The sequence below is a fragment of the Phascolarctos cinereus genome, unplaced genomic scaffold (assembly GCF_003287225.1).
Source record: "Phascolarctos cinereus isolate Bilbo 61053 unplaced genomic scaffold, phaCin_HiC Scaffold_4;HRSCAF=312, whole genome shotgun sequence".
Taxonomy (NCBI): domain Eukaryota; kingdom Metazoa; phylum Chordata; class Mammalia; order Diprotodontia; family Phascolarctidae; genus Phascolarctos; species Phascolarctos cinereus.
Window position 1 is genome coordinate 175,187,193 of NW_027555847.1, and position 27,766 is coordinate 175,214,958.

Below are 27,766 nucleotides of genomic sequence, written 5' to 3' on the forward strand. Positions count from 1 at the left end.
TCATCAGCTTGGCCCTATCTCTGACCTAGAAATGTGTTCCATGGTTACACCCTAGTCTAGGACCCAGGTCATTCCATTTCATTGCATTTCCTTCCACGGTTTATGCTAGCTACAAATAATCAAAAGAGTGGGGACAGCATAAGAGAAATGTAGTTAACTCTTAACAGTCTTGGAATCCATAGAAAATTTAAAATCCCAAATTGGTTTCATCCTCTTACCTGGCACATTTGTGGAACACCTGGTCCACTTTTAGTTGGCTCAGTGAATGGAAACATTATAATATTAAGATCTTAAAATAAAGGAATGTTAGAGCTCAAAGGGGCCTCAGAAACAGAGATCACAGATTCTCTGAGCTGGAAGGGACCTTGGAGGCCAACAAGTTCAACCCAAACCTGAATGAGAACCTGCTCCATAACATCTCCCAAAAGGGGTCATTCAGCCTTCCCTTGAAAACCAAAAAGATACCCATTATCTCTTAAGACAACCCATTTCACAGGGGTTTGTTTCAAGACTGGAGTCAGGAAGACCTGAGTTCAAAGCTAGCCTCAGACATTTACTAGCTGTGTGGGCAAGTCACTTAATTTTTGTTTGCCTCAGTTTCTTCATTTGTAAAATAGGAATAATAATAGCATCTACTTCCCAGAGTTGTTGTGAGGATCAGATAAGACAGGTATAAAGTGCTTAGCATAGGTACTTGGAGTATTGTAAGTGCTATGTGAATATTACCTATTATTATTGTGATAATAATGTCAGGAAGTTTTTCCTTATATCTATCCCACATCTGCCTTTATGCAACTTCTATCTACTACTCACAGCTTTGCCCTTCAGGACCAAGCAGAAGAAATCTAATTCTTCTTGCCCATCAATTACTAGACAACATCTCTCATTCATCCCTATTAGATTCATTCCAATGTTGAGATCTGTTTTGGATCCTGACCCTGTTGTCCAACATGTTAACTATCTCTGCTGGCTTTTTATTCATTGTAAATTTGAAAAGCATGCCATGCCTAGGTTCATTCAGCTTACTAAGAAAAAACAAATTTAAAGCAGCACACAGCCAAGCAGAGATCCCTAAGGCCCTCCACTAGAGACCTCCATTCAAAGTCATGCTCAAGCCACTGATGACCATTCTTGGGTTCAGTTATTCAAACAAATCTACCTCCAGCCCATCATATCATCCACCACATCTCCCCACCTTGTCCATAGGAGAGAATAATGATGACAAGAATAGCTAGCATTTTTGTAACCCTTTAAAGTTTATAAAGCACCAAACAAACATCTCATTTGATCTTCACAAGAACTCTGAGAGGTAGGTGCAAATATTAGCCTCATTTTATAGGGGATAGGGAAACTGAGAAAGACAGAGGTTAAATGATCCAACACAGTAAGTATTTGAGGCCAGACTGAGAAATGAAATGCCTAAGAGATTTTGTTAAATATTTTGCTGAAATCTAGATCTGTGGCACTTAAACCTGTTTGCCTCAGTTTCCTCATCTTTAAAATGAGCTGGAGAAGGAAATGGTAAACCACTCCAGCATTTTTGCCAAGAAAACCCCAAATGGGGTCACAGAGAATGAGACACAACTGAAAAACGACTGAACTGAACTGAGGTTTGTAGCAGACTAGGCATGTCTGGAATATTCCCTTCCACCATCAATCTAGTATCCCTGTCCAAAAAAAAAGTACATGGCACGACCTGTTCTTAATAAAGTTAAGCTATCTCTTACAGATGATCACTACATTTTCTAGATTTTCAGAAACCATCACTTTCATAATTCATTCTAGAATTCTTCCAGGGGTTGAAGTCCAGTTCAAAGCCAATAGTTTCCAGACTCTACTCTTCTTGACTTTTTTTTTCTTAAATGGGGGGGTGGGTGGGTTGCCCTTCCCAATTCCTACAGCATGTCTTTGGTTCTCCAGGTTTTTCAAAGGTCATTGACAGTGGCTCAGAACCTTCATCTTCTAGTTCATCTACCCTTGGAAAGGGTTCCCCTGAGCCTAGTGAGTGTGTCTGGTCCAAGTTTCTCCATTTATAGGAGTAAAGTGATTTGCCCAAGATCACAAAGTAAATTGGTGGCAGAGCCAGGGCTAGAACCCTCTTACTTTAAGCTCAGTCTTTTTTTTTTTGACTAGGCAATGGGGTTAAGTGACTTGCCCAGGGTCACACAGCTAGTTAAGTGTTAAGTGTCTGAGGTCGCATTTGAACTCAGGTCCTCCTGACTCCAGGGCCAGTGCTCTATCCACTGCGCCACCTAGCTGCCCCAATCTCAGTCAATTTTAAGAGGTAGGAGCTTCCAAGTTTGGTGACATTTTGTTATGTTACATTACACGAGTATGGGGTTAGGGCCTGACAAGTAAATGAGAGGTGAGGCAAGGCATCGTAGTATGGTAGATAGAACATACTTGAAGGAAAGAAGGTGTAGGTTTGAATCTTACCTTTATTGCTTACTAGTTGTATGATTCTGAGCAAATCACTTGACATCTCTGGATCTCAATTTCCTCATGTGTAAGATGGGGATAACACTACTACTTACCTCACAAGGTGGATGTCAAGATCAAATTAAATAGTACATAATGGATGTAAAGTGACTTATCTAGGTGAATTATTATTATCTTCAAAGTAAAACCACATAAATAGTGCATTCTAAAGTGAAATATAATTTTAAAAGATCTATTTTGGATCTGTACCCTCAAATGATATTGATAATAAAAAATTAGCTGTATATTTTGAACTTCTGTAACAGGTTTCATGTCTGTGACTTCATTTTATTCTTATTATATTCCAGTGTGATAAGAAAGGTAGGCAGAATCATCATATTTTACTAGGGAAACTGAGTCTCTGAGGAGTTGCCAAAGTCCTCAAGTGGATGGAACTAGAACCCAAAGTACTGCACTATTTCTTATTTCCATCAGTGGTTTAGTTGTGTATAATTCAATTCCACAAGCACTTATTAAGGGCCCGTTACATGCCAGTAGGTGCCAGGGATCCAAAGAAAAAAGTGAAAATAAGTCTTGCCTTCAAAGAGCTTACATTCTACTGAGAGCAAGGGTAGCACAGGGTGGGAACAATGCAAGATATAGATAAAGAAATGCACACACACATATATGCAGATAAAGAAATGCACACACATTATATAAATACACATACACATATATACAGATAAATGCATCAAATTCAAATATTTATATTCAAATTATTTTTTAAATATGTGTATATTCAAAATAATTTCAGGGTGGGAATAGGGATCGTAGTACACTAACCCACCTAAAAAAAAGCCCATGAGCAACTAAATTAGGACATTTTTGTTTGTTTTTTCCTTGTCTTTTTTAAAAGAAGGGGAAAAAAACTGACCCAAATGGAAAAATAAATTAACTGGGGACCTGGTCCAGAGGGGGAATAAGCCATCCATTAATCAACCTACATGAAAGACAAAGAACTTATTCAGGGAAAGGAACAAATAATCTATAGTCCATCAGAAACAGTGCATTTTTTATAGGGCTCAACTTTGGCCCTGGGAGAGATACAGGATCCAGCTGTTGGGGTGAGTCACCTCCCAGAGAAGAGACAGCTACCCTATCTATAGCCTCTGGGAGCAGAGATCTGTATCACACCTGTCTCTGTGCTCATTCCTGGAAACTCAATGGTAGCTAGGGATTGGGACCTGAGGGGAACTACCCTTAGGCGATTCATGCTAGCTCTAGTCCTTGATGTAATCAGTCTAGGGTCCCTTAGATCATTAGTCTCTTAAATGTCATTCATGGATGCATCTGACTACCTTCAATAACTGAAAAGATTTAATGCACTGGCGCTAGGAACCAAGGCCACTCTCTCTTCCTGGGTACAACTGGAAAACTCCACCTGTCCTGGGATATAAACCTTTAGTCCCCATTCAAGCTAGCAACAGAACTAATGGAATTGATTCTCCATTCTCTCCCTACGATTATTCTTCTCCTACTACGTGGAAACCACCTGAAAACTGAAATCAAACTTCACAGAAATACATCCCCTTAGAGATTCAGTCAAAGGGCCACACTTTGAGGGCCACATGTGGCCTTGAGGCCACAGGTTCCCCACCCCTGCTATATTCAACAGAGCGCAGTCTTCAGGAGGCTTCCACATAGTAGGTGAAGAATACTCATATAATATCAAGCCCCTAGCAAGTTTCCAGGGCTTTATTCTAGCCATTATTGTCCCTTTCCCCTCAGAAACAGGCAAAAAAGTAGAGTTTTCCTCACCTGCCACTCATCCATGTCAACTCTCTACCTTCCCCCCTCCCAAATCTCTGGGGAACAGCCCTATGAATATAATCTTGGGCCATAGTCATTAAAAAAAGTCAGATTTTCTTCTCTATGTAGGGTGGTGGTAATGATAGAGTTTTGTTGGAAGAACCAAATTTTAGAGAAATAAGGAAACAGAAACAGAGAAAGAGACATGGCAGGAACCAGGTCATAGATCTTGAAAAAACTGAATCAGACTCTGGAGTCAAGAGGACTTGAGTTCAAATCCGGCCTCAGACAAATGATACTCACTAGCCGTGTGACCCTGGGCAAGTCACTTAACCCCAATTGCCTCTCCAAAAAAAAAAAAACTGAGACAGAGACAGACGGAGACAGGCCCAGAGACAATGGAAGTGCCAGGGTCTCAGATCTAAATAAATCGAACGGAAGGAAAGAAACCTAGGAAGACTTATATAAACTGATGTAGAGTGAAGTGAACAGAACCAAGAGAACAATTTATAGGATAACAACATTGTAAAGACGAACAATTTTGAAAGATTTAGCAACTTTGAGCAATGCCATGATCAACCGTGATTCCAGAGGACCCATAATGAAACCTATTATCCATCTCCTCACAGAAAAGTATTGGACCCAACGTACAAAAACAGACAGATAGCTTTTGGACATGGCCAATGGGGAAAATGTGTTTTTCTTGACTATGCATATTTGTTTCAGGGGTTTTGTTTTTCTTTTCTTTTCTTTTTTTAATGAAGGAAGGAAAGCCAGAAAATAGATTTTTGTTAATTGACAAAAATTAATTTAATTTTAGAAAAATACAATGTTACCACATTAGAGAACAGTAGGAAAGCCAGAAGAGAACAAAGACAAAAAGCTTTGAAAGTTATATTTTGAGATTATTATATACTTAAAATGAAAAGTAAGCAGTTCCTAAGAAAGAGTCTCAGTTTCATGTAAGATCCTATTTTTCTGTTCTACTTTGTATATGGAAATGCTCATTTTATTCAATGTTAGTTTCAGAATGAAAAAATAAAATAAAAATAAAAATAAATCAGAGGGAGGGAGGGAAAGTCAGAGAGAGACAGAAGACAAGTACATGTCTACATACATGTACTAAACAGATTGAGAACAGCAGCTTCACTTACGTGCACAGGATAGACTGATCTTCTCGGTCTGTGAACAGAAAAGGAAAAAGCCAAGGGTTAGAATTGAACCAAGAGCTGAAAGTTCTTAATGCCATTTTAAAGACTTTTCATTCCTCTGCTCCTACTTGGCCTCACCACATTTGTGGGGTGCAAGGGGAAGGAGTAACTAACTATCCCTTGAGCAAAGAGGGAGAGGCCAAGGCCTTGAGAGTCAAGCTCAGAACCCCAGGGCAGGTCAGACACCAAGCTCAGAGCCCCAGGGCAGGTCAGACACCAAGCTCGGAGCCCCAGGGCAGGTCAGACACCAAGCTCAGAGCCCCAGGGCAGGTCAGAGACCAAGCTCAGAGCTCCAGGGCAAGTCAAAGACCAAACCCAAAAGGAAATCCAAGACCCCTGATGCCAGGAGCAGCAGTGCCAGAGGGCTGTAAGAATCCTGGGCACACTACATCCAGTCATTTCTCAAATGTCTCCAGATGGGCGATTCCTTTATGCTATAGTTAACACTCCCTCCTAGCTGAGACCCTGAGCAGCAAACCTCTAAAAAAAAATGCTTTTAGTCTATGGAAAGAACCCCTAGAATGGCCTAACACTTCTACAAAAGAGTAAGTTAAAGCCATTACTATCTCTAATAGTCCACAGGCATTTTACTGACCACCCACTGTACTGGGCATATTGATACACTGGTGGGAGAGCCCGAAGAATTAAAAGACGTGGTTTTTGTGCCATGAAGGACCTTGTGATCTTGGGAAGATAGATCCATGAGACGACATGAGAACAATCACAAAGCAGCATGTGGACAGATGGGAATGAGTCGTCTGTGTCAGGTAGGGTTAAGCAGGAAAAACTCTGTTCTCCGGGCCAGGGAGGAAGCAAATATCTCTCCATGAGGAACCCGTGGCCCAATCAACAGAAGTGTCTGGAGCAGAAATCCTATAGTAAGGAATGATGAAAAGAAAGGCTAGAGACCGGGCAGAAAGAGGAGCAAATATTGTATTCAGTGTACCCTCTGGGGATTTTACATAGTATGTTGGAGTTGAATCTGCCTGCTTGCCTCAGGCTTATGATTCAGAGAGGCAAACAAAGAAAGCTGCAGACAGACCAGCCACAAGTTCTTAGATCTTCATTTACTCACAAGATCTTCATCCCAATCTGACCAGAGGCAGAAACCAAACCAGATCCTTCTCACTAACTCATTCACCCAAGTGACAGAAGGATATATATAGTTCATGGCAGAATCATGTGGTGCTAAAGTGTCCCAAAGGAAGGGGGGAAAAGGTAAAACAGTAAAGGGAATTTTAATTTCTGTTCTTTCTCTTCTTTCCTATCCCTTTTAACTTACAGTATTCCTCCAGAGAGCTGGATAAGCTTTGAGTATTTGTGGGGACTGTGGAAAGAGGTGCTGAAAAGCTCAAGCCTGGGCAGATCTGCACTTCAAGCTTAGAGGCTGATAAGACAGCCCTTTAGCCGGAGTAGTAAGGGGCTTAAAAGTCCTAGAGAGGGAGATAAGACCTATCAAGCTGCAGAAAGCAGCCGGAGCCCTACCAAAGACGAGCTGGGTGAGAGAGGGAGCCTGAACGAGCTTCCCCCACCACCACCCCCTGGCCAAGTTAAAATTCTCAATTTCAAATCCGGCTGAGTCCTTTTTTGGCCTCATCCTTTGGCCTTCTAGGCTAGGGACTCTTTTTCCTTTTTTTATATATTTTTTTTCCTTTTTAGGTAATTGGGGTTAAGTGACTTGTCCAGGGTCACCAAGCTAGTAAGTATCAAGTGTTTGGTCTGAGTCCAGATTTGAACTCAGGTCCCCCTGACTTCAGAGCCAGTACTCTATCCACTGAGCCACCTAGCTGCCCCATAGGCTAGAGATTCTTAAGTGTCTGAAGTAGATCTCCTTTAGCCTTGAGACAGGCAGATAGCAAATATTGCTCTCTTACAGAAATGGGAAAAAAAATAGGTGTAGAGAAGGACAGCATTAAAAACAGAACCTCAACGCCCTGAGTTGGCCATCTCTATCAACTGTAGGGGAACTTTTTTTGGTTAGTTTAGGGAATTCCCAATGGGAAATCGACTTCCACCAATGTAGACTGGCAAGTGGTCTGTAACTTACAGCTTTGGAGATTTGCCACATCCCCACTGACTTGTCCAAGTTTCCACAGCTAGCCTGTATCAGAGGCATGACTTGAGCCAAGGACTTGAGCAGGATATCAAGGATAGCCTTTCTATCTTTAACATGCTTCCTCCAAAAAAAAAAAAAATGCTGCCTCTCTCCATTATTTAAATTGTTACCTCCCACCAACAGTTACTTGTACTGCAATCCTCTCTGCCCATCCATTTTTACTCAATGCCAAAAATCCACTTGAAAATAGAATCATATTAAATAAAGATAAATTCAGGACTGAGGGTAAGAAAAGTCATACCACTCAAATAGACAGGTTCCCATGATGATGGACCGCAATGCCAAAGACACGCAACTATTTTGAAAAAGCAGTTGTGATTGTGAGACAAACAAATCCTCTTAATCCATTTCCATCAATGACAAAGTGAAATAATTTTCCCACTCATCAAAAAAATTTATGCCCCAAGTGTGAGGAATGTGTGTGTCAGAGTTGAGCCAGAGGGCATTTCACAGGACCCCAGAGATAATAATTGGAGTGTGACTGACTTGGAAATGCTAGCTAGAGGGCTGCTTAGCAGTGGAGACCCATGGCCTGGGAAATACCCATCTGAAATGCACTGATTTGAAGCATGGGAAGCCATGTGAGATCAGTTTAATGGGAGAAATTGATACTCCACGTAGTTATCAAACCACGAACTCTGGGCCCTTGGAGTAAAAGCAAACTCAGATACTTTGGGGCTTCCTTGAGCCCTGCTTTGATTTTGGATTCCAAAAAAGAGGCCTGGGTTTGAATTTTACCTCTGCCACTACTTACCCTATGTGAACATTGAGTAAATTCTGCCACAGTAGCCTTATTCCAAAGTCTCAGTTTTCTTGTCTGTGACATGGGGGTGATTGTTCTTGTTTTTTTCTCCCTTAAAAGGCAGTCGTGGATGAGAGTGTCATAATGACTACAAGGGACCTTTCACCAACGCTGCCAACTAACTTTGTACTGCCCAGCTTCCAAGACACCAGAGCCGTTGTGCTCTTTTGAAGACACCTCATCTCAGCCCTCCAGACCTCCCAGACTCACAAACCTCATTCTCATTCCTCTCCCTCCTCCCTTTCCCTAGAACTTTAAACAGCTGAGTGAGTAAAGAGGAGTCCCCTAATCTCTCCCTCAGACTTGGATTTCTCACTCTCTTAGAAGTGGTTAGCATCTCAAAAACCCTGCTGAGAAAAGGCAGATGGTCTCTACATCCAGGGTGAGTTTTCCCAGGAGATGAAGCAACTTGGCAAATCCCTTTCCAGCTGCCTCCTCCAGCCTGCCCTTGGAACCATGGAGGGCCCCCAGCTCCCAACAGACTTGGCTATTTCTGCCTGATCACAAACATAATCTGACGGTTTATCACTATGAAACAGCAAGTTGGCAACCCGACCATAAAAGGAGAAAACACTGCTTCAAGCTCCACTCGCTCGCTTCCTGCTTCTTTAGACTCGTTCCTGGCTAGACTGCCCAAAGGGTATAATTCCCATGCCAGGAGACTCTGGGACCTAGGGAAAAGGAGACCTTTTAGCTGAGTCCTATCCCTGTAGAGCTCTCACATACTTTAGCTCTATCTAGAAACTAAATTCATTCTATTTCCTCTCCTGTCCCTAATCCCATGGAGTAGGCTTTTCAAAATCAGGGGATCCTCTGGTCCAAACCTGCCACCAGAGACTCATGTGCAAGTCATCTCTATTATCCATCCTGGGAAATGAATTGATAGTTACTGCTTACCTTCAATAGGTGGGGGAGGGGTAAAAGGGAGGAAAAGAATTTGAAACTCAAATTTTTTAAAAAATGAATGTTAAAAGGAGATGAAAAAAAAAGTTGATAAAGAGGTAGTTCAATGCCAGGACTAGGAACAGATACCCAGTTAGTTAGTGATTCTCATTTTAGTACAGGATGGATGTGAGCATTCATGGATGAGACTGGTAGTGTGCTGGTAAATGCTGAACAACCAACTCTCCAAAAAAAAAACCACAACAAAACTATACTCCCAACACTTTTAAATTTAATCCACATTATTAACATTTTCTCCATCAATTTTTAAAGACTAGGGAACCAGCAAAACAACAAATTAAGATTTGATTTATAGAGTTTGTGGATTTCTGAGCCCTGAGGTATATGAGCACATTGAAAAATTTAACAATCAGCTCTTGTGAGGTAGTAAGCTGGCTCCAGCACATCCCTGAATAAGAGGCTACCACAGTGGATAGTCCCAGAATCTCCACATTGAGTTTGTTCCAAAGGTGCTATTATTATTATTATTATTATTATTATTATTATTATTATTATTATTATTATTATAAGTAATAATCTGTCTTTCATATATAAAGGTGTTACCAAACCAATATGAGTGGAGTATGTACTTCAATAACTCAGTAAGTATTAATTAAGCTCCTACAACATGCCAGGCACTAGGAGCAAATCTTGCCTACTGCCTATTTTTGTACTTCCTGTGATTTACATTTTTAAATGAAGTTTTATTGGCCCTTGGGCCATAAGTTTGCTGACTCATGGTCTAAAAGACCCAGAGTCTATTTGTGAAGACTTGACCAGGGGAAAAAGGAGATTTGAGGTAGACAGCTGAGAAGGGAAAGTCATTACACGCATTCAAATAAGGAAGTTAGTTTTTTTCAGATGCGCCATTTAGATTTCAGAAGATGGCCAAACAACCTCTCACTCAGTCACAGGATAACAGAACCTTGTTACATGGAAGGGACCTTGGACATCATCTCCTCCAATTCCTATGCGAAGCAAGAATTCCCTCCATAATATGTCAGGCAAGCCTCCACTCGAAGACTTCCTGAGGCAACCCATTACATTTTAACAACTTTAATTGTTAGGTAACTTTTTCTTAGGATGAACCAAAATCTCGCTCCCTGGAACTTCCACCCATTAGAATTAATTATATCCTTTGGAGCCAAGGGGAATCAATTCGATTCCTCTTCTAACACTTGAAAATAATGATCATGGGCCTCTGAAATCTTCTCACCTCCAGAATAAACATTCCCAGCTCATCAGACTGGGCTCCAAAATACTTCGAGCTCTATCCAGAAATCAGATCCAGCCTCAAAGGATGAAGGATTTTCTATTTTTGAAGGTCTTCAAGCAGAAAGACTGGAGACATAGAGGAAGGCATTCCAACTTTCAGAGGAGTTAGAATAGATGATCAAGTTTTCTTCCAACTCTGAAATTCTATGATATGCCAACGTTGAGGATACTTTTTACAAAATGTGTCACAATATCTGGAAACGATTTCCAAAGAGATATTGAATCACAGAATGTCAGTATTAAAAGGGTTTTAGGGATCATTTCAACTATTCCTTTTACCTGACAGGCAGGGGAAAACTGAATCTCAGAGAGGTTAGAAAACTGAGGCCCAGAGGGAGGCAGTACAGTGAGTGAAATAAGTTCTGGACTTGGGGTCAGGAAATCTGGGTTTATAACTCAGCTCCAATATTGACTAGGGCCGTGACCATGGAGAATTCATGTAAGCTCCCTGAGCCTCAGTTTTCTCATCTGTGAAATGAGCAAGGTAAAACTTGCCCCATTTACCTCACAACAAGATTGCTGTGAGGAAACAACTTTGTAAATCTTACAGGCTCGATAAAAGTGAATAACCGATATTTATGCCAATGATTGTGAATAAATGGTTCAAGATCTTATTACTGGAAGAGCTAGAATTAGAATCCAGACTCATTCAATTTCTAATTTGGAAGGAGCATAGGATTACAGACATAGAACTAGAAAGAACTCTAGAAAGCATCTAGTCCCCACACCCTTATTAGACAACTTGAGAATTTGCCCAGAGAGCTATCACTTGCTTGCTCAGAGCCATTACAAGAAGTCTTCTTCCTCCAAATCCAATACATTTTCCATTCTACTTGGATAAAATCTTGGGTTAACCACTTTACATTGCTAGGCCTCAGTTTTCTCATCTGTCAGGCTAAGTTAAGACAAGTCAACGAGCATTTATTAAGCACCTACTATTCAGTGACATTGGCCCCAGTGCTGTTCCTCCTCTTCACCTCCAGACTCCGGGCATTTTCTCTGGCTGTCCCCTCATGCCTATTCTCTCCCTCCTCATCTCCCCCTGCCCTGGATCCCCTGAATTCTTTCAAGTCCCACTTAAAATCCCACCTCCTATAGGAAGCCTTTCCTGACTCCTCAATTCTAGTACCTTCCCTCTGCTGGTTATCTCCAATGTATCCCTGTCTACATCTTTATGTACGAAGTTGGTTTGCATGTTGTCTCCTTGTTAGAATGCCTTGAGAGCAGGGACTATCTCCTACCTTTCTTTGTATCTCCAGCACTTAGCACAGTGCCTGACACATAGTAAGTACTGAATATATATTTATCAACTGACTATGTGCCAGGCATTATGCTAAGTGCTGAGAGTACAAAGGCAAAAATTGTCTTTCCCTCAAGGAGCTCACAATCTAAAGAGGGAGAGAACATGCAAATAACTATGTACAAAAAACATATACGGGACAAATTGGAGATAATCTCAGAAGGAAGGCACTATCATTATGGGGAATCAGGAAAGCGTTCTTCTAGAATGTAGGATTTTGACTGGGGGCTATCGCCAATCGTCCTGACCTATGTCTTACCAGTGGACTCCGATGACTGGAGGAGAGAGTGAGGCTGGTGACTTTGCACAGCTCTGTCTCCTTAAATCCAATTCACTTGCAAGTCAAGACCCTCTCCTGGTGTCATTGGTCCTCTTCCAAAATAAAGAATGAACAACAAACCACAATAAGGATTTTAATTAAGTCTTTTTGGTTGTTTTTTTTTTTTTGGCTAGGCAATGGGGTTAAGTGACTTGCCCAGGGTCACACAGCTAGTAAGTGTTATATGTCTGAAGGCCGGATTTGAACTGAGATCTTCCTGAATTCAAGGCTAGTGCTCTATCCACTTCACCACCTAGCTGCCCTAGATTTTAGCTAAGTCTTGAAGGAAGCCAGGGAAACCAGAAGGTGAAGCCTAGGAGGGAGAGAATTCCAGGTGCAGTCAACAAAAACATCAACAGAAGAGTATGAACTAGATCAGGAGTTTTTAACCTTTTTGTGTTATGGTTCCCTTTGGCAGTCTAGTAAAGTCTGTGCATTCCTTTTCTCAGAATGTTCGTTGCTTACATTCATAATTGAAGGAAATGCTAAAGTTAATGAAAATAAAGATGTAATTTTTTCCCATCCAAGTTCATGGATCCCCTGAAATCTATTCACAGGCCCCTTTGGGATCCATGGACCCCAGATTAAGAATCTTTAGACTAAATGAATTCTAAGGCCTCAACTCTAAAATTATAGGATCCCATGACTTAGAGATCATATTCCTTTCCTACAACATCTCTGACAAATCATTCAGCTTCTTCTTGAAGAACTCCAGTGATAAGGAACTCATTATAGGTTAGCTCATTCTATTATCGGACAACTTGAATTGTTAGGAAGTTTTTCCTTATGGTGTCTTGTAGCTTCCACCCTTTGGCTCCTAATTCTTCCCTCTGGGGCCAAACAGAACATGTCTGACCTGTCTTTCACATTCCTGGTCAGTCAACATCCCTACAGACTTTTAGCCCCGTAGGAAAGGAAATGTGCTTGTATACTGTCTTGTAAATGTTCTTCAACATTCTCTAACAGTGTATAATCTGTCTCCACAAATGGCCTGTGGGCAGACGTTTTTAATTGTCTATCTTTCTCCTACTCCAAACTCCTTCAATGCTCAGCACATAGCAGGGTTCAGTAGCAATAACAGTATTAGCAACAACTAGTATTAACCTAAGAGTTCACATTTCTGTAGCATTTTAAGGTTTTTAAGTTTATTCGCTATAACAACAACCCTGTAAGACTGGTAATGCAAGCCTGATGAACTGAACAAGCCGTGTCATTTTACAGATAAAAGAAACTGAGGCACAGAGATGAAGCAATTTGGACACAGCTATACAGTAGAGCAGCTAGGTGGTGAAGCGGATACAGTGCTGTGCCTAAAGTCAGGAAAACTCATCTTCCTGATTTCAAATCTGGCCTTAGACACTTACCAGCTGCATGACCCAAGTCACTTAACCCTGTTTGCTTCAGTTTCCTCATTTACAAAATGAGCTAGCGAAGGCAATGGCAAATCACCCAGGTATCTTTGCCAAGAAAACTCCAAATGGGGTCACAAAGAGTTTGACGCAACTGAAAAAAATGACTGAATATGTAACAAACTTCAGAGTTAAGACTCAAACTCCAAATTCAAGCTTTTGTTATATGACTGATACAACTGGATGAAATAAAACAGATATATAAAGAACACATGTCAAGAAGACCCAAGTTCTGGGGCAGCTAGATGGTGCAGTGGACAGAGCACCGGTCCTGGATTCGGGAGGACCTACGTTCAAAACCAGCCTCAGACACATAATACTTACTAGCTGTGGAACCCCAGGCAAGTCACTTAACCCCATTGCCTAGTCTCCCTGCAAAAAAAAGAAGATCCAACTTCAAATCTGACTTCAAAAGCTTACTAGCTGTATGATCCTGGGCAAGTCACTTAATCTGTGCCTCAGTTTCCTTGTGGGTAAAATGGGGAGAATAAATAGCACCTGCCTCCCAGGGTTGTTGTGAGGATCAAATGAAATTATTATAAAATGTTTAGCACTACACTTAGCCAGGGCCTGGCACCTAGTAAGTGCTATGTAAATGTCAGCTATTATTATGATTATTTCCAAAGCAACATACAAACACATGTAAATTATAGAAAACAACTTTTTTTTTTAATTTGGAGAGAAGATGTTTGGTGGCTAAAATGCAGCCAACTAAATGTAAATGTGTAAAGCCCTTCTTGTTGTTTGTGTTATATTTATTTTCCATTTGTCGGCAAAAAACATTTAAGGTTAATATTTTCATTTGTTCAAACTCATTAATTTCTATCAAGCGTTGTGGGTTTTTAAAATCAGTGTTCTCATTCATAAAATGTCTCTTAATATTGGTTAACTTTTATTTTGGGCCAGGACCATTAAGCATCAAGCCAATAAATCCAGCAGCATGGGGTGGGGGTGGGGGGACCCAAATGAGTGCAAATTAATACAGGCCAAATTGGTTACCTACGTGCTGAAAACCTGTAGAATCCCTCTCACTAATTAATATTCATTGAGTTGGCGACCTGTCCCGGTAATGAGTGTTCTGCTTGACCATTGAGATGGTATTTCCATTTCCATTTCCAGAAAAAAATCCACACTCCATTCCCAGGGGTATAGGCATAAAGCCAAGAAATAAATAGTGAGAGCCAGAACTTCTGACAGAATATTGTGCATACAAGTCTATTTACGTAGTCTGTATATATAGCATACATTGCACCCCTTTACAGATACATGGGAAACTAAATATTTATCTTGGGGTATGGATGGCTATGTATACAGCCAGGGATGCTGCATCTTCTTGCGGCTGCCAAAACATCTACTGAAGATCTTGTCAATAGAGAGACTAGTAAGGGTCCTTGGGGGAGGGGTGAGAAGGAATAGGTGGCAGTGTGATACAGAAGAAAGAGAGCTAGCTTTGGAGTCAGAGGACCCAGGTTCGAATCCCACCTCCTGGGGCCTCAATTTCTTCACCTTTAAAATGAAGGGTCAAGGGGCAGCTAGGTGGTGCAGTGGATAGAGAATCAGCTCTGGAGTCAGGAGAACCTGAGTTCAAATCTGGCCTCAGACACATAACACTCACTAGCTGTATGATTCTGGACAAGTCACTTAACCCCAATTGCTTCACCAAAAAAAAAAAAAAAAGAAGGGTCAGACTAAACAATGTCTAAGGGCCTTTCCACATCCAAATCTGTGATTCTATGGTTTCCTAATGGACCCTCTTCTCTTCTTTCTTCCACTCCTGTGGCTTCAACTAACACTTCTATGCCGATGATTCCCAAACTACGTCTCCGATCCTTACCTCTCTTCTTAGTGCCAGACACTCATCTGGGCATCTCAACATGTCCAGAGCCAAGTTTATCATCTTTCCCCCTACACTTGCTCCTCCTTCTGGTTTAGCTGTTTCAGTTCATGGTACCATCCCCTAATCTTCTAGTCTCCCATATTGGGAACTTGGTGTTATCAATGACTCTTCTCTCTCACTTCAAGCCACTATCAGTGCCTATTGATTTCACTCCTCTATGATCTCTTGGGTCTGTTCCCGCTTCTCTACTCCCACTGTCTTAGTATAGGTAATAATAACAGTGCTAATAATTTTATAGCAACTATTATACTATGTGCCAGGCACTGTGTTGAGCACTTTACCATTATTAGCTCATTTGATCCTCTTAACAACCCTGGGTGGTAGGTGCTATTATAATCTCCACTTTACAGATGAGGAAACTGAGGCAAATAAAGGTCACATAATGTGCCCAGCTAAGTGAGTGTCTAAGGCCAGATTCAAACTCAGATCTTCCTGACTCCAGGACCAGCAAGCATTTGATTCACTGTACCAACTAGCTCCCCCAATTACCACCCACCTCACCTATTACAATGGAAGCAGCTAAGTGGCACAGTGGATAGAGTGTGGGCCTGGAGTCAGGAAGACCTGAGTTCAAATCTGGCCTCAGACACTTACTAACTGTGTGGTTCTGGGCAAATCACTGCACCCTGTTTGCCTCAGTTTCCTCATCTATAAAACGAGCTAGAGAGAAAAATGGCAAGCCACTCTAGTATCTTTGCTAAAAAAAAAAAAAGCAATGGAGCATGCATGTTAACCATTTCTTGACAAAGATATGATGAACCTGAGGTACAGCTTGAGACATATATATATATATATATATATATTATATATATATATATATATTTAAAATAACCAATTGGGAATTTGACTAGCTTGATTAAGCATATATGTTACAAGGGTTTTGTTTTTCTTTTTTCTTTTCAATGGGAAAAAGAAGGAATAAAAAATAGTTTCTTTGAGGGGAGAAAAATAAGTGCTACAATGAAAGCATGGGAGTAGGAATTTGTCCCTGTGGAGATAATAATACTTGCCTTACCTGAAACAAAATAACTTTTCTGAGGATAAATTAAAATAATAGATGTGAAAATATTTTGAAAAACTAAAAGCATCCAACGTATATAAACTATTAAGATCATGACCTTTTTTAATACTGTATTCAATAAATTGTACCATTATAGAACCCCACATATAGTTCAACCCCATCATTTTACAGATGAAGAAACTGAGGCCCAGAGAAGTTCCAAGGCCACAAACAGTAAGCTTTAGAAGTGGGACATGACCTCAGGTTCAGGGCTCTATCCACTGTACCATGCTGCCTCCCTAGATACTGGACTGGGAGAGCAACAAATTGCTGTTTGGTATACCTTTGCATCTCCCCTCAGTGCCTAGCACAGTGTTCATGTAGATATACAATAAATATTTGTTGAATTTAATTTGACCTTCCTGAGTTTATCAGGGGGCAATAAAACAGATGCATTAACAAGTTCACTATTGCCAGCAATGACCTCATCCAGCTATTTCTGTCACAATAAGATAAAAAAAATTAAGAGTTTCTGATGTCTTACAACAGGATTCACTCTTGTCTAAGTTAAGCAAGAGGAATGAAGAGAGAGAAAGACAGACAGACACTGAGAGAGACAGAGAGAGAGGGAGAGAAGGAAGAAGGAGGAGGAGGAGAGAGAGGGGGAGAAAGAGAAAGGGAGAAAGGAGAGAGGGAGAAAGAGGAGGGAGGGAGAGGGATGGGGAGAAAGAAGGAGGCAGGGAAGGGACTGAGGGAAGAAAAAGAAGGGAGGGAGAGAGGCAGAGAGGGAAAGGGAAAGGGAGAGAGATTGAGAGAGAGAGAGAAAGAGAGAGAGAGAGAGAGAGAGAGAGAGAGAGAGAGAGAGAGAGAGAGAGAGAGATGATCCTTCTCTAACTGGGAAATCAATATACCCTAGTTTATGATAACCAAAAAGGAATAATTATTGGCTTATGAAGTCTATTTTTTTTAATAGTAGCTATATTTGTTTGACTGTAACTGGGTGAGAAAAGATATTTATTGTTGGCACCTAGTGCAGGGATTGTAGAAAAATATCCAAGTTTCCTTTCCACAGTCAGAGTGTAATCTCATCTGTTATTCATGCCTCCTGGGACCCAGGGACAGAATGGGGAAGAAAGTGTCCAGAGGGACTGATTATCAGGGAAGGCTAATTATGTTTTCATCACATTTGTTGTATTAATTCACTTAACTTCAATTTCCCAACCACTAAGCCCCCTGAGATTTAAAAAGAACAAATTGCAAAAAATAAATAAATAATAATGCTGGCACGTGTCTGCCGCCTGCCTCTGCTCTCAGGTTTCTAGGGGTGGGGGCCCTGTATATCTGTCATAGACTTTTTGCCCTTCCCCCACCAAAAGTAACTCACATTTTTCTGTCAGTCCTAAAGGTTCAGTGACCACACACTTCAGTAGCTATATCTCTATTCTTGAAGGATAAGAAGTATCTCAGCCTGTGGTACCTTCTCCTCTCTCTTCTCCCCGTCCCATTTCTCCCGATGCGGTACATGATTCAGTGGCCACTATACTCTAACACGAACCTTATGCTCTAGTCAGGTTCTCCTTACTATTCCATGAATTCCCACCCAATGCGCTTTCACTCACCCACACCTTTGCTCGCATTAATAACTTTTCTGATCCCTTCCACCAAGATCAAAGCACAATGAAATTCCACTTTCTTCACAGTGTCTCTCCCTCACTGATCTCCCTCTCTTTGAATATGATAGCCCCTAGAGCCTACTGTGCAATATTGTCTTCCACTGTTCTAACCCATAAGATTTTCAGTTAACTAGACTATCAACTCCTTTGAAAACTAGGATTGTATTTGCCAAGTGCTCAACGCAGGGCTACATACACAGTAGATGGTCAGTAAATACTTGTGGGTTGATTGACTGACTGACTGAATAATTCAATACCAACCCCCCACCTCCTTTTACAGCCTTTCCATATAAGGTAGAACACAGAGCATAAATAACATAAAGATTTGGGCTGCTAAATTTCCCCTTGACCCTCCTCCCACAGTAGCATATACAAAAGTAATAATCAAGCCTCCTAAGTAGTGCCAATATCCTCGGGTCAGCATTCCTTGTGGTTTTATTCATTATTCAATAACAATGGCTCTCCAGTTCTTTTCCCCAAACTCCTTCAGGATGAGATGAGCTCCACAAAGCTGGCCAGGTCCATTTCCCAAGAGACCAGGCCCCACCAGGCTGATTTTTCAGGAGCTCAGGTCACTGCCATCCCTTCTCCCCCCTCCCCCATTCTTAACAACATGACAATGGAACAGGAATTATCCCCGCTTACCCATGGACTTTTAGGTACTCCAGAATGGGTCTCTTTCTACTGCCCTATACCAGAATATACCTCACTGTCCCAGGTTTAAGGACATCTAAGAATTCCTGAGTTCAAAGATAGTAGTTACATTCAGGAAAACACATGGCACACGTACCCAATCAATGACATCCAGATGCCTTAGCTTAGCACAGTATTTATTAAGCTTTTAATAAACACTTTTTTTGTGTTGTTGTGTAGTCATTCAGTCATGTCCAACACTTCATAACCCAATTTGAGGTTTTCTTGGCAAAGATGCTGAAATGGTTTGCCATTTCTTTCTCCAGTATGTCCCCATTTTACAGATGAGGATTAAGTGACTTGCCTAGGGTCACACAGTTAGTGTCTGAGGCTGTCAGGAAGACAGTCAGGAAGATGAGTCTTCCTGACTTTGGCCCTGGCACTCTATCCACTATACCACCCAGCTGCCCTTAATAAATGCTTCTATCTAAATTAATTCATTTTTCTCTGAAATATGGCATTCTTATATATAGCCAGCAAAGCCCTTGAACAAACTGAAGAAATACTGAGGTAGAGCTTAGCTCTGCTATGGAGAAGGAAGGATTTGAGTCCTTGAAAAGGAGGAGAGATCCCTGGCCTCTATCTGAAGGGAAAGGGTTTGTGCCCAGCCCTCCACAAGCAAGTCCCACTGCTACTCCAGGCCCACCAGGCAGGGAGAAGAGGTCAGCATTCTCTAGTGAGGACCTGGGAGCTGGCTCCCAGCACTGTCTATGCCCGTATTTGCCAAAGCTATTTGTTCCCCAACCCGTTCCCCTCCCCCACTCTTAGCCCTCCTCACGTGGGAGGCTGCCTTATGAGGGAGCTCAGAGTTGGTTTTTTCCTTTTTCAGTCACAACATTCAGGGACCCTCTCTGCCTGCCAAAGAATTCCCTGACCCAGCCAGGAGAAGCCTGTGTGGCTCTCAGAAGCAGGCAAGGGGAGTGATAAATTTTCTCTGGGTGAACCTCCCCTCACATCCTCCTCATCCCTGACGAAGATCAGGAGGGCCCTTCTCAAGTGTCCTTCTATCACCCCACCTGGCTTGTCTCCCACAGCTCAGCCTTCAAAAGGAGGTCCTGCAGACGCAGGGAGGACAAGGAATTCTGAAGCTTACCTTGCAGCATGCTCCTGTAGGCTGTGTCTGCAATGGCGTAGATGTGGGGCGGCATCTCATGCCTCTTCTTTCCTTTGTACATGTCAATAATCTTCTCTGAATAAATGGGCAATTGTTTGTAGGGATTGACCACAACGCAGAACAGGCCAGAATAAGTCTGTCAAATGGAAAGCCACAGATATCTGTGCTTACTCCAAGATATTCACAAACAACAAATAAAACAGAAAAAGCCTCTCAGTTCTAGTAGTATACTAGAAACCCTTCCATAACAACAGTGTGAAACTGGCGGAGCTAACACCCACTTGATAAACCGAGGAATCAAGGCTTGTTGAATGAAGGAATGAATCAGTATTCATTCCTTTAGATTGTAAGCTCCCTGGGGACAGGAAATGTCTTTTGTCTTTCTTTGTATCTTAGCACAGTGCCTGGCACACAGTGGGCACTTAACAAATGTTTATTGATTGATTGAATATCATCAATCTTTTACCGTATGTGTTGGTTAATGTTTCAGGAGACGGTACGTGGCCTATCATATATCTAAATCTAGGTAACGATAAACCAACCATGTTATAACAGGGTTCTTCTTTGCCTCCTGTTACCATAGTGCCTTTATTTCTGTAATTGTTATCCCATTTCCCAACATTGTTGGGAGGCAAGGAGAGGAGAATTAAATAATTCCCATGTTGGAGACTGAGAAAACTTATCGACAAAGATGGTAATTCACTTCCATGAAGTCACACAGCAAGTTGTAGGAAGTAGTCATAACACTGGTCATGATCGTCCTTTGCTCAAAAATCTTCAGGGGCTCCCTATTGCTTCTTAAATGTAGTTTAATCTAAAAAAATTTTTTTAAAAAGTTTAATCTCCTTTGCCTAATATTCAAAGCCTTCTAAAACATATCTTTCCAGATCTATCTCATATTATTCCTTTACACTTTCTGTCTGTCCCCCAAAGATGTACTGTCCTCTTATCCCTCTGTGTTTTACTTAATCTATTTACTCTATATCTGAAAAATTTCCCCTTACCTTTTCCTGTTGAATTTTTACCTGTTTTTAAAATCCAGCTAAAATGCCACTTTCTCCAGAAAGCCTTCTTTTATCCCTTTACATAGCACAGTTTTATAAATATATATTTAAGCATATATACTTAATAAATATAAATATAATAATGAATTATTGATAATATATTAATAAATTATAAATATATTACATATTATATGTGTGTTATGTATTATCATACCTACATGTATTATGTGTGTTATATTGTATACACACATATACATATACATATATATATATATATATATATATATATATATATATATATATATATACATACACACACACACACAGAGTTGCGTAATATTGTCCATTACAGATATGTTTTGGGATCTCGTCTCTCCACTAGACCATCAGGTCCTCAAAGCCAGGATCCAGAGGGATCATTTCTGATCTAAACTCTGTATAGGTAGTAGCCCAGTGAATAGAGTGGTCCTGAAATTAGGATGATCTGTGTTCATTTCTGAGCTCAGATACATAGTTATGTGACCCTGGAAAAGTCACTTAACCTCTGTCTGCCTCAATTTCTTCATCTGTAAAGTTGGGATGATAATAGCATCTACCCCCCAGGGTTGTGGGGGGGATCAAATGAGATAACATTTGTAAAGTAGTCTGAAAAGATTAGAGCATTACATCAATGCTAGCTATTATTGTTACCTATATGTCCAAAGCCTACCTAGCTCAATGTTCGGCACATGGGAGGCATTTAATAAATGTTTGGGGATTTCTCATTGATGGAACCAGTCCTAAAAACCAAGCCTGAGGACTCAGACTTAGATTCAGAAGACATAGGTCTGAATCCTTGTTCTGACTCTTACTGTGCGACCTTGTATATGTCACTCAGTTTCCTCATCGGTAAAATGAGAGGGTTGGGCTGAATGACCCATAAGCTCATTTCTAACTCATATTCTGTGAAGCCATCATTATCAGAATTCCAGTCATATCATCTAGTCCTCAGGCTACACACTGCCTACCTAAGGAATTAAGCGCATGTGTCTGAAAACTGAAGAATGTTCTTGAGGTCCATTCCTATGTTTGGCAAAGATGTCCATGTGTGATATTCCCCTGATGCCACAGGAATGGTCCCTAAAATCAGCCAGGGCAGGGTAGCCTAAGCATTCATTTATAGCGTGGCACAAGCCCAGTATGCCGCAGTCTCCCATTAGGGAGGTGCCAATATGAGACTTCTTTAACAGTTAGGGCTCGGATGACCTCTTGGAAACAGTCCAGGTATAAGTTCATGATGCCACACTATGAATTCAGTTCTTTCTTCATTTTAGACAGCTGGTAGTTCAGGGAGTAAAGCTCTGGGCCTAGTCAGAAAGACCCAAGTTCAAAGCTAGCCTCAGATACTTTCTAGCTATGTGACCTTGGACAAGTTATTTAACTTCTATTCGCCTCAGTTTCCTTAACTGTAAAGGAAGGATAATAATAAGTCTTCCCTCACAGGGTTGTTATGAGGATCAAATGAGATATTTGTAAAAGTGCTTAATACAGTGGCTGGCACACAGTAGGTGTTTTTTAAATGCTTATTCCCTTCCCCATCTTCCTTAAACTGGTCAATGATTGGTTGTTCGAAGTTGTCTGGATCTGGCAGGGGAACAAAAGGGGATGTCCAGCCTTGGTCTCTACAACCAGTTCTCTAATAAGATGAACCAAATCCCATATGTCCTTCTGGGCCAAGCTTGAGTCCCTACCTCCTCCATGAAATCATCCCTGACTTTTCCAGCTGATCACGGTTTTTTCCCTTTTCCTGGATTCCTGTGGAACATGGACTCCATACTACATTTTCACACTTGATTATACAGTACATCATGTTGTGTTCTTCCCCAGTTGTTTCATGAACATGAATCTTGTTTCCCACCAAGATCACAAGCTCTCATAGGGCAGAGGGGCTTGTCTATTGCTTCTTTTTTATCCTCTGCCTCCCCGGCGGCACTTGGCAAAGTGCAGAGCACACAGTGGACACTTGATAAACATGTCCTAATTTAATGTGAATCTAATTGGACAGTGCAATTTGCAATGTCTATGTCAGGGCCATTCTTTTTTTTTTTTAAATAAATCTGGTGATACTATCATTGTGTAAATTCACTTGGATCTGTTCTTCTTTTGATTAGGTTATGATCATAGTTGGATTACGTTTTCCTCTCCCTTTCCTTCACACAATCCTCTTCTTCTGTATCTACATCAGGGAGTCAGCTGCCATGTCCTTCCTACCTCTAAGGGTTGCTTGTCCTGGCAGGCATCTGAGCGGGCACCTTGCCATGGGCAGGTTTCAAACATCAGCCTGAGGATTTCCCTCTTGTGACCGTATTAGGAAGAAGTTGAAGTTTTCCTGGACACTTTATGTAGTAAGCCAACAAACCCCAGAGCCATGTTTATGAGGACAGCTGGCTGGCTGGTTCTCTTGCCCTAGGCAGGAGGCAGGAGCCAGAATCCATTGATGGGCCTATGCATGACACCTTTACTTCTCTGCAATGCTGGGAAGGAAGACATTCCCAAAATGGCTAAGCCAATTCTTGCTCAGGACGCTCAGTTCTCCTGGCAAGTGTCTTGGAAGGGAGGCATTTCTTGCCCCACCCCCCAAGAAGAATGAAGAACTGAAAGAATGTCCTCTTGTGTTCACTGAGGAATTCTGTCTTAGGGGAGAAATATGGAGTACAAAGAATAAGGATGCTCAATTCTTTCTTTATGTTGCTCCTCTCTTCCTGAAGTGTACCTCCTTTCTCCACCTCACAAAAGTATTCTTATCCTCCAAGGTCCCATTCTAGCCCTACCTTTTTGAAGGAAGCCTACTTCCAATCCACTTTTGACCTCTTCTTCCTCTGAATTCTCCTTGTGATTAAATGATAGAATTTTAGAGTTGGATGAGAGATTCAGAGGAAATCTAGTCCCAATTATACTCAAACCACAAATCTCCAATAAGTGAACATCTAGGGTCTATTTGAAGAGCTATAGGGATAGGCAACTTATTGTCTACCTGGGGTATCTCATTCCATTTTTTTTTGATAGCTTTAATAGCTCCTCACAGTTTATCACTTCATTGTTTTGGGGTTTATGAGTGATAACATCTTCCCAACTCAATTATAAGAAACTTGAGGGCAGGGACTAGGTCTCAATCTTATACCTACTCATAGCAACTAAGAAAGTTCTGAGCACTTGATAAATATTTGTCAAATGACTTACTAGATAAGAAAAAGTGTGAGAAAAAAGCTACTGTCTGAATGACCATTTGGTATAGTGGGGAAAACCTTGTACATAGATGGCAAAAGAAAAAAATGATTGAAGTTGGAGGGACTATGGGAAGACAGTTAAACTAATACATTGTTGGTACAGTTGTAAATTGGTCCAACCCTTCTGAAGAACAAATTGGACCTCTACTCAAAAAGTCACTACATTGTACCTACCCTTTAACCCACCCATCCTACTACTAGGCATATATGCCAGGGAGGTCAAAGACAGAGAAAAAGGTCCCATATGTGCAAAACTATTTATATCTGAACTTTTTGTGGTAGCAAAAAAATGGAGAGGTGACATGATTTAGTGGCTAGAGAGCCTGCCCTGGAGTTGGGAAGACTAAACTTCACTCCAGAAGGACTAATAATGAAACATTATTAAATATGCTTTCCTCGTCTTGCAGAAAGACGGTAGACAGTAGTGCAGAATGAGTCATACGTGGCCCTGGTGTTGATTTGTTTTGCTTATATAGGCTTCTTTGTTATTAGAAAGGGTTTGGGACATAAAGAAAGTCATTGAAAACGTAAAAAAGAACATCAATAAAACATTTATTAAGAGAAAAATGAAGCCTGCACTAGGAGTCAAAAGACTTGGGTCCTGAGTTTGCACTAATTTACTCTATGATTTTGGGCCAGTGACTTCTCTCTCTGGTTCTCTTATTCTCTCTGTAAAATGGAGTCGTTGGCCTGGCAAACTCCAAAGTCCCCTCTATCACTAAGATTCAAAGAATTCAGCCAATGCTAACAAAAGGCCCATAGCTCTAAGCTCACCTTGCAGAAGGGGTAAAAGTTTCTTCATTATCAAAAATAAAGTCTAGTTCACCTTGGCAGTTCAGCTGCAAGAAGCAGGATCACCTTGCAAGTCCACTTATGAAAAGTTTTTGCTTTGGGGCAGCTGGATGGCTTGACCCATACCTTCTTTCTCCCTTCATGGCTGACAGTTTCTATTAAGTGATTAAATCAACTGGAAAGGAAAGGTCTAAGAGCAAGACCATCACGTGGTTTGAAAGGCTTTAATCTAATCTACCCAGGGAAGCGAAGCAGGAATTTGGGGTGTTTAATTACATTTTCATCTATGACTGGAAAGATATTTTAGGAACTGTATTTTATGTCTTTTCATCTTTTTGCAAGTTCTATAATTTTTCTGAGTCTATGTTCATTCCAGTACAACAGCTCATAAAGAGATACAACTTTTCCCTTTAAGTCTCTGATGTAGATGACATGCATTTGAAAGAGATTTGTGGACCCAGGGAACCAAATCTTGCTTTTCAGATTGTTGTTGGGGTTTTTTTTTTTATGTTTGGGGGCTATAAATGTTTTCTCTATAAATAAAGTTTCCTCTGCACCAGAAGCTCAGACTAGTGGGTTTTTTTTTAAATAAAAGAACTTGCTGACAAGGCAATTTTCTTCCCCTCCTTTTCCAAAATTTCCATTGATCAGTTGCTATTTCTCAGAAACAAATCTGCAATTTTCTTCAGGCAAAATGCAAAATACAGATTCTACAATGGAAAGATGAAGTCATTGATTATGTGGGGGAAAGTCTGTTGCTTCTTTGTCTAGCTGAAGACTACCCATCCTTCAAGCCCCAACTCAAGTCTTATCTCCAATAATTCTAGCTGACACTGATCCCTCTTCTCTCTGAACTTCCCTTGCACTTAGAATGACAGAATCTTTTTTGAAATTTTTATTAATTTATTTTGATTGATCAACAATCACTTCCATATGCTTTTGAGTTTAAAATTTTTCTCCCCCTTCCTCCCCATCACCCTCCCCAAGACGGCACACAATCTGATATAGGCTATATATTTACATTCCTATTAAATATATTTTCGCATTAGTGAAGTTGTAAGTAAAAATTAAAACCAATAGGATAGAATGATAGAATCTTAAGAAGTGGAAAGGGCCACCCAGTCCAACTCCTACTCAGAAATTGAATCCTATCACATGGCCATCCAGTCCTCTACTGGAACTATGCTAAGCCAGACTGGAGGACAAAGAGACAACAGGATATTGGGATGGAGGTGTCTGCCTATTCTTTTGTGGGAAGAAGAGAGAAACAAAGGCCTGGACTAATAGATACTATCATAGTGATTTATCTATCCCATTTTGGAAAGTTCCTGCCATCCTTCAAGAAGAAAATGTCCTCATGAGTCACAGTTTCCCCTAAAGTCTAGGCTATTCTAGATGAAATCTGATCTCTCCTGGTGATACAAGTAGGTCTCCAGTGCAGAAGGACTTAGGAATTTGGGTTTTCTCCAGGGGAACATGATGTAGTGGAAAGAGTGCTGAGCCTAAAGTTAGGGCATATGGGTTTATATCCTGGCTCTAATTTTCCTGGCTCTAAATTTTTTTTTGGGGGGGGAGGGTGAGACAATTGGGGTTAAGTGACTTGCCCAGGGTCACACAGCTAGTGAGTATCATGTGTCTGAGGCCAGATTTGAACTCAGGTCCTCCTGACTCCAGGGCCAGTTCTCTATCTACTGCGCCACCTAGCTGCCCCCTGGCTCTAATTCTTAATAGTTGTCTGATCAATCATAGGCAAGGCATGACCTCTCTGAGCCTCAATTTTCTTATATGTAAAATGGGAGGGTAACAATATACTACCTACCTTACAAAGACTGTTGTGGGAAAAGTGCTTTATTAAAAGTTAATGCTGATGCTGAGTGAAGTGAGCAGAACCAGGAGAATATTGTACAGAGTAACAGCAACATTGTGCAATGACCAACTTTGATAGACTTAGCTCTTCTCAGCAATTCAATGATCTAAGACAATTCCAAGAGACTCATGGTGGAAAATGCTATCTACATCCAGAGAAAGAACTGTGGAGTCTGAATGCAGATAGAAGCATACTATTTTCTCTCTTTTTTTTTCTTTCTCATGGCTTTCCCCTTTTGTTCTGATTCTTCTTTCACAACATGACTAATGTGAAAATATGTTTAATATGATTGTTCATGTATAACCTATGTCAGATTGCATGCCATCTTGGGGAGGGAGGTGGAAAAATTTAGAACTCAAAATCTTATAAAAGTGGATGTTGAAAACTAAAAATAAATTATTTTTTTGAAAAAAGTTAATGCCATGGAAATATAAGTTGCTATTACAGAGGCATTCTCTGGCAATCCCAGAAAGATCTTCAACTATCTCTCAGTCAAATCAGGATGACCTTCTTCAAGGAACGTTGCAAAAAGCTTTTTATGTTCTTTCCTCTGTGATTATCTCCAATTTCTCCTGCAAACATTGTCTTTGTCTATAGTTGTTTGCATGTTCTCATCACCACTGGACTGTGAATTCCTTGAGAGTAGGGACTATTTTTGCATCTTTGTGTCCCCAGCACTCACCACAGTGCCTGGCACATAGTAGATGTCTAATAAATGTTTGTTGACTTGACTTGTTGATTCTAAAAGGAAACAAAAGCCACTTGCTTCTTTGTCCCTAGGCCTAAATAAATGGAAGAAAGCAATGCCACCTAAGGCTGTTAAGCTTGGGAAGCCACTGGGATTCCTCTGGTGTCTGCT

The 27,766-nt window shown here is 40.9% G+C and overlaps 1 protein-coding gene across 3 annotated transcripts in view; it reads right to left on the minus strand.

Annotated features, from left to right (window-relative positions):
- The window catches only part of MYH11 (myosin heavy chain 11), a 123,287-nt gene that overhangs the window by 75,145 nt on the left and 20,376 nt on the right, over positions 1-27,766 (minus strand). For all 3 annotated transcript variants that reach the window (XM_021001832.2, XM_021001830.2, XM_021001833.2), the window contains exons 3-4: positions 19,958-20,114; positions 5,382-5,409 (exon numbers count right to left, since the gene is read on the minus strand). In XM_021001832.2, coding sequence (XP_020857491.1) covers positions 5,382-5,409; positions 19,958-20,114 — 185 coding nt within the window. The remainder of the gene's footprint in view (positions 1-5,381; positions 5,410-19,957; positions 20,115-27,766) is intronic.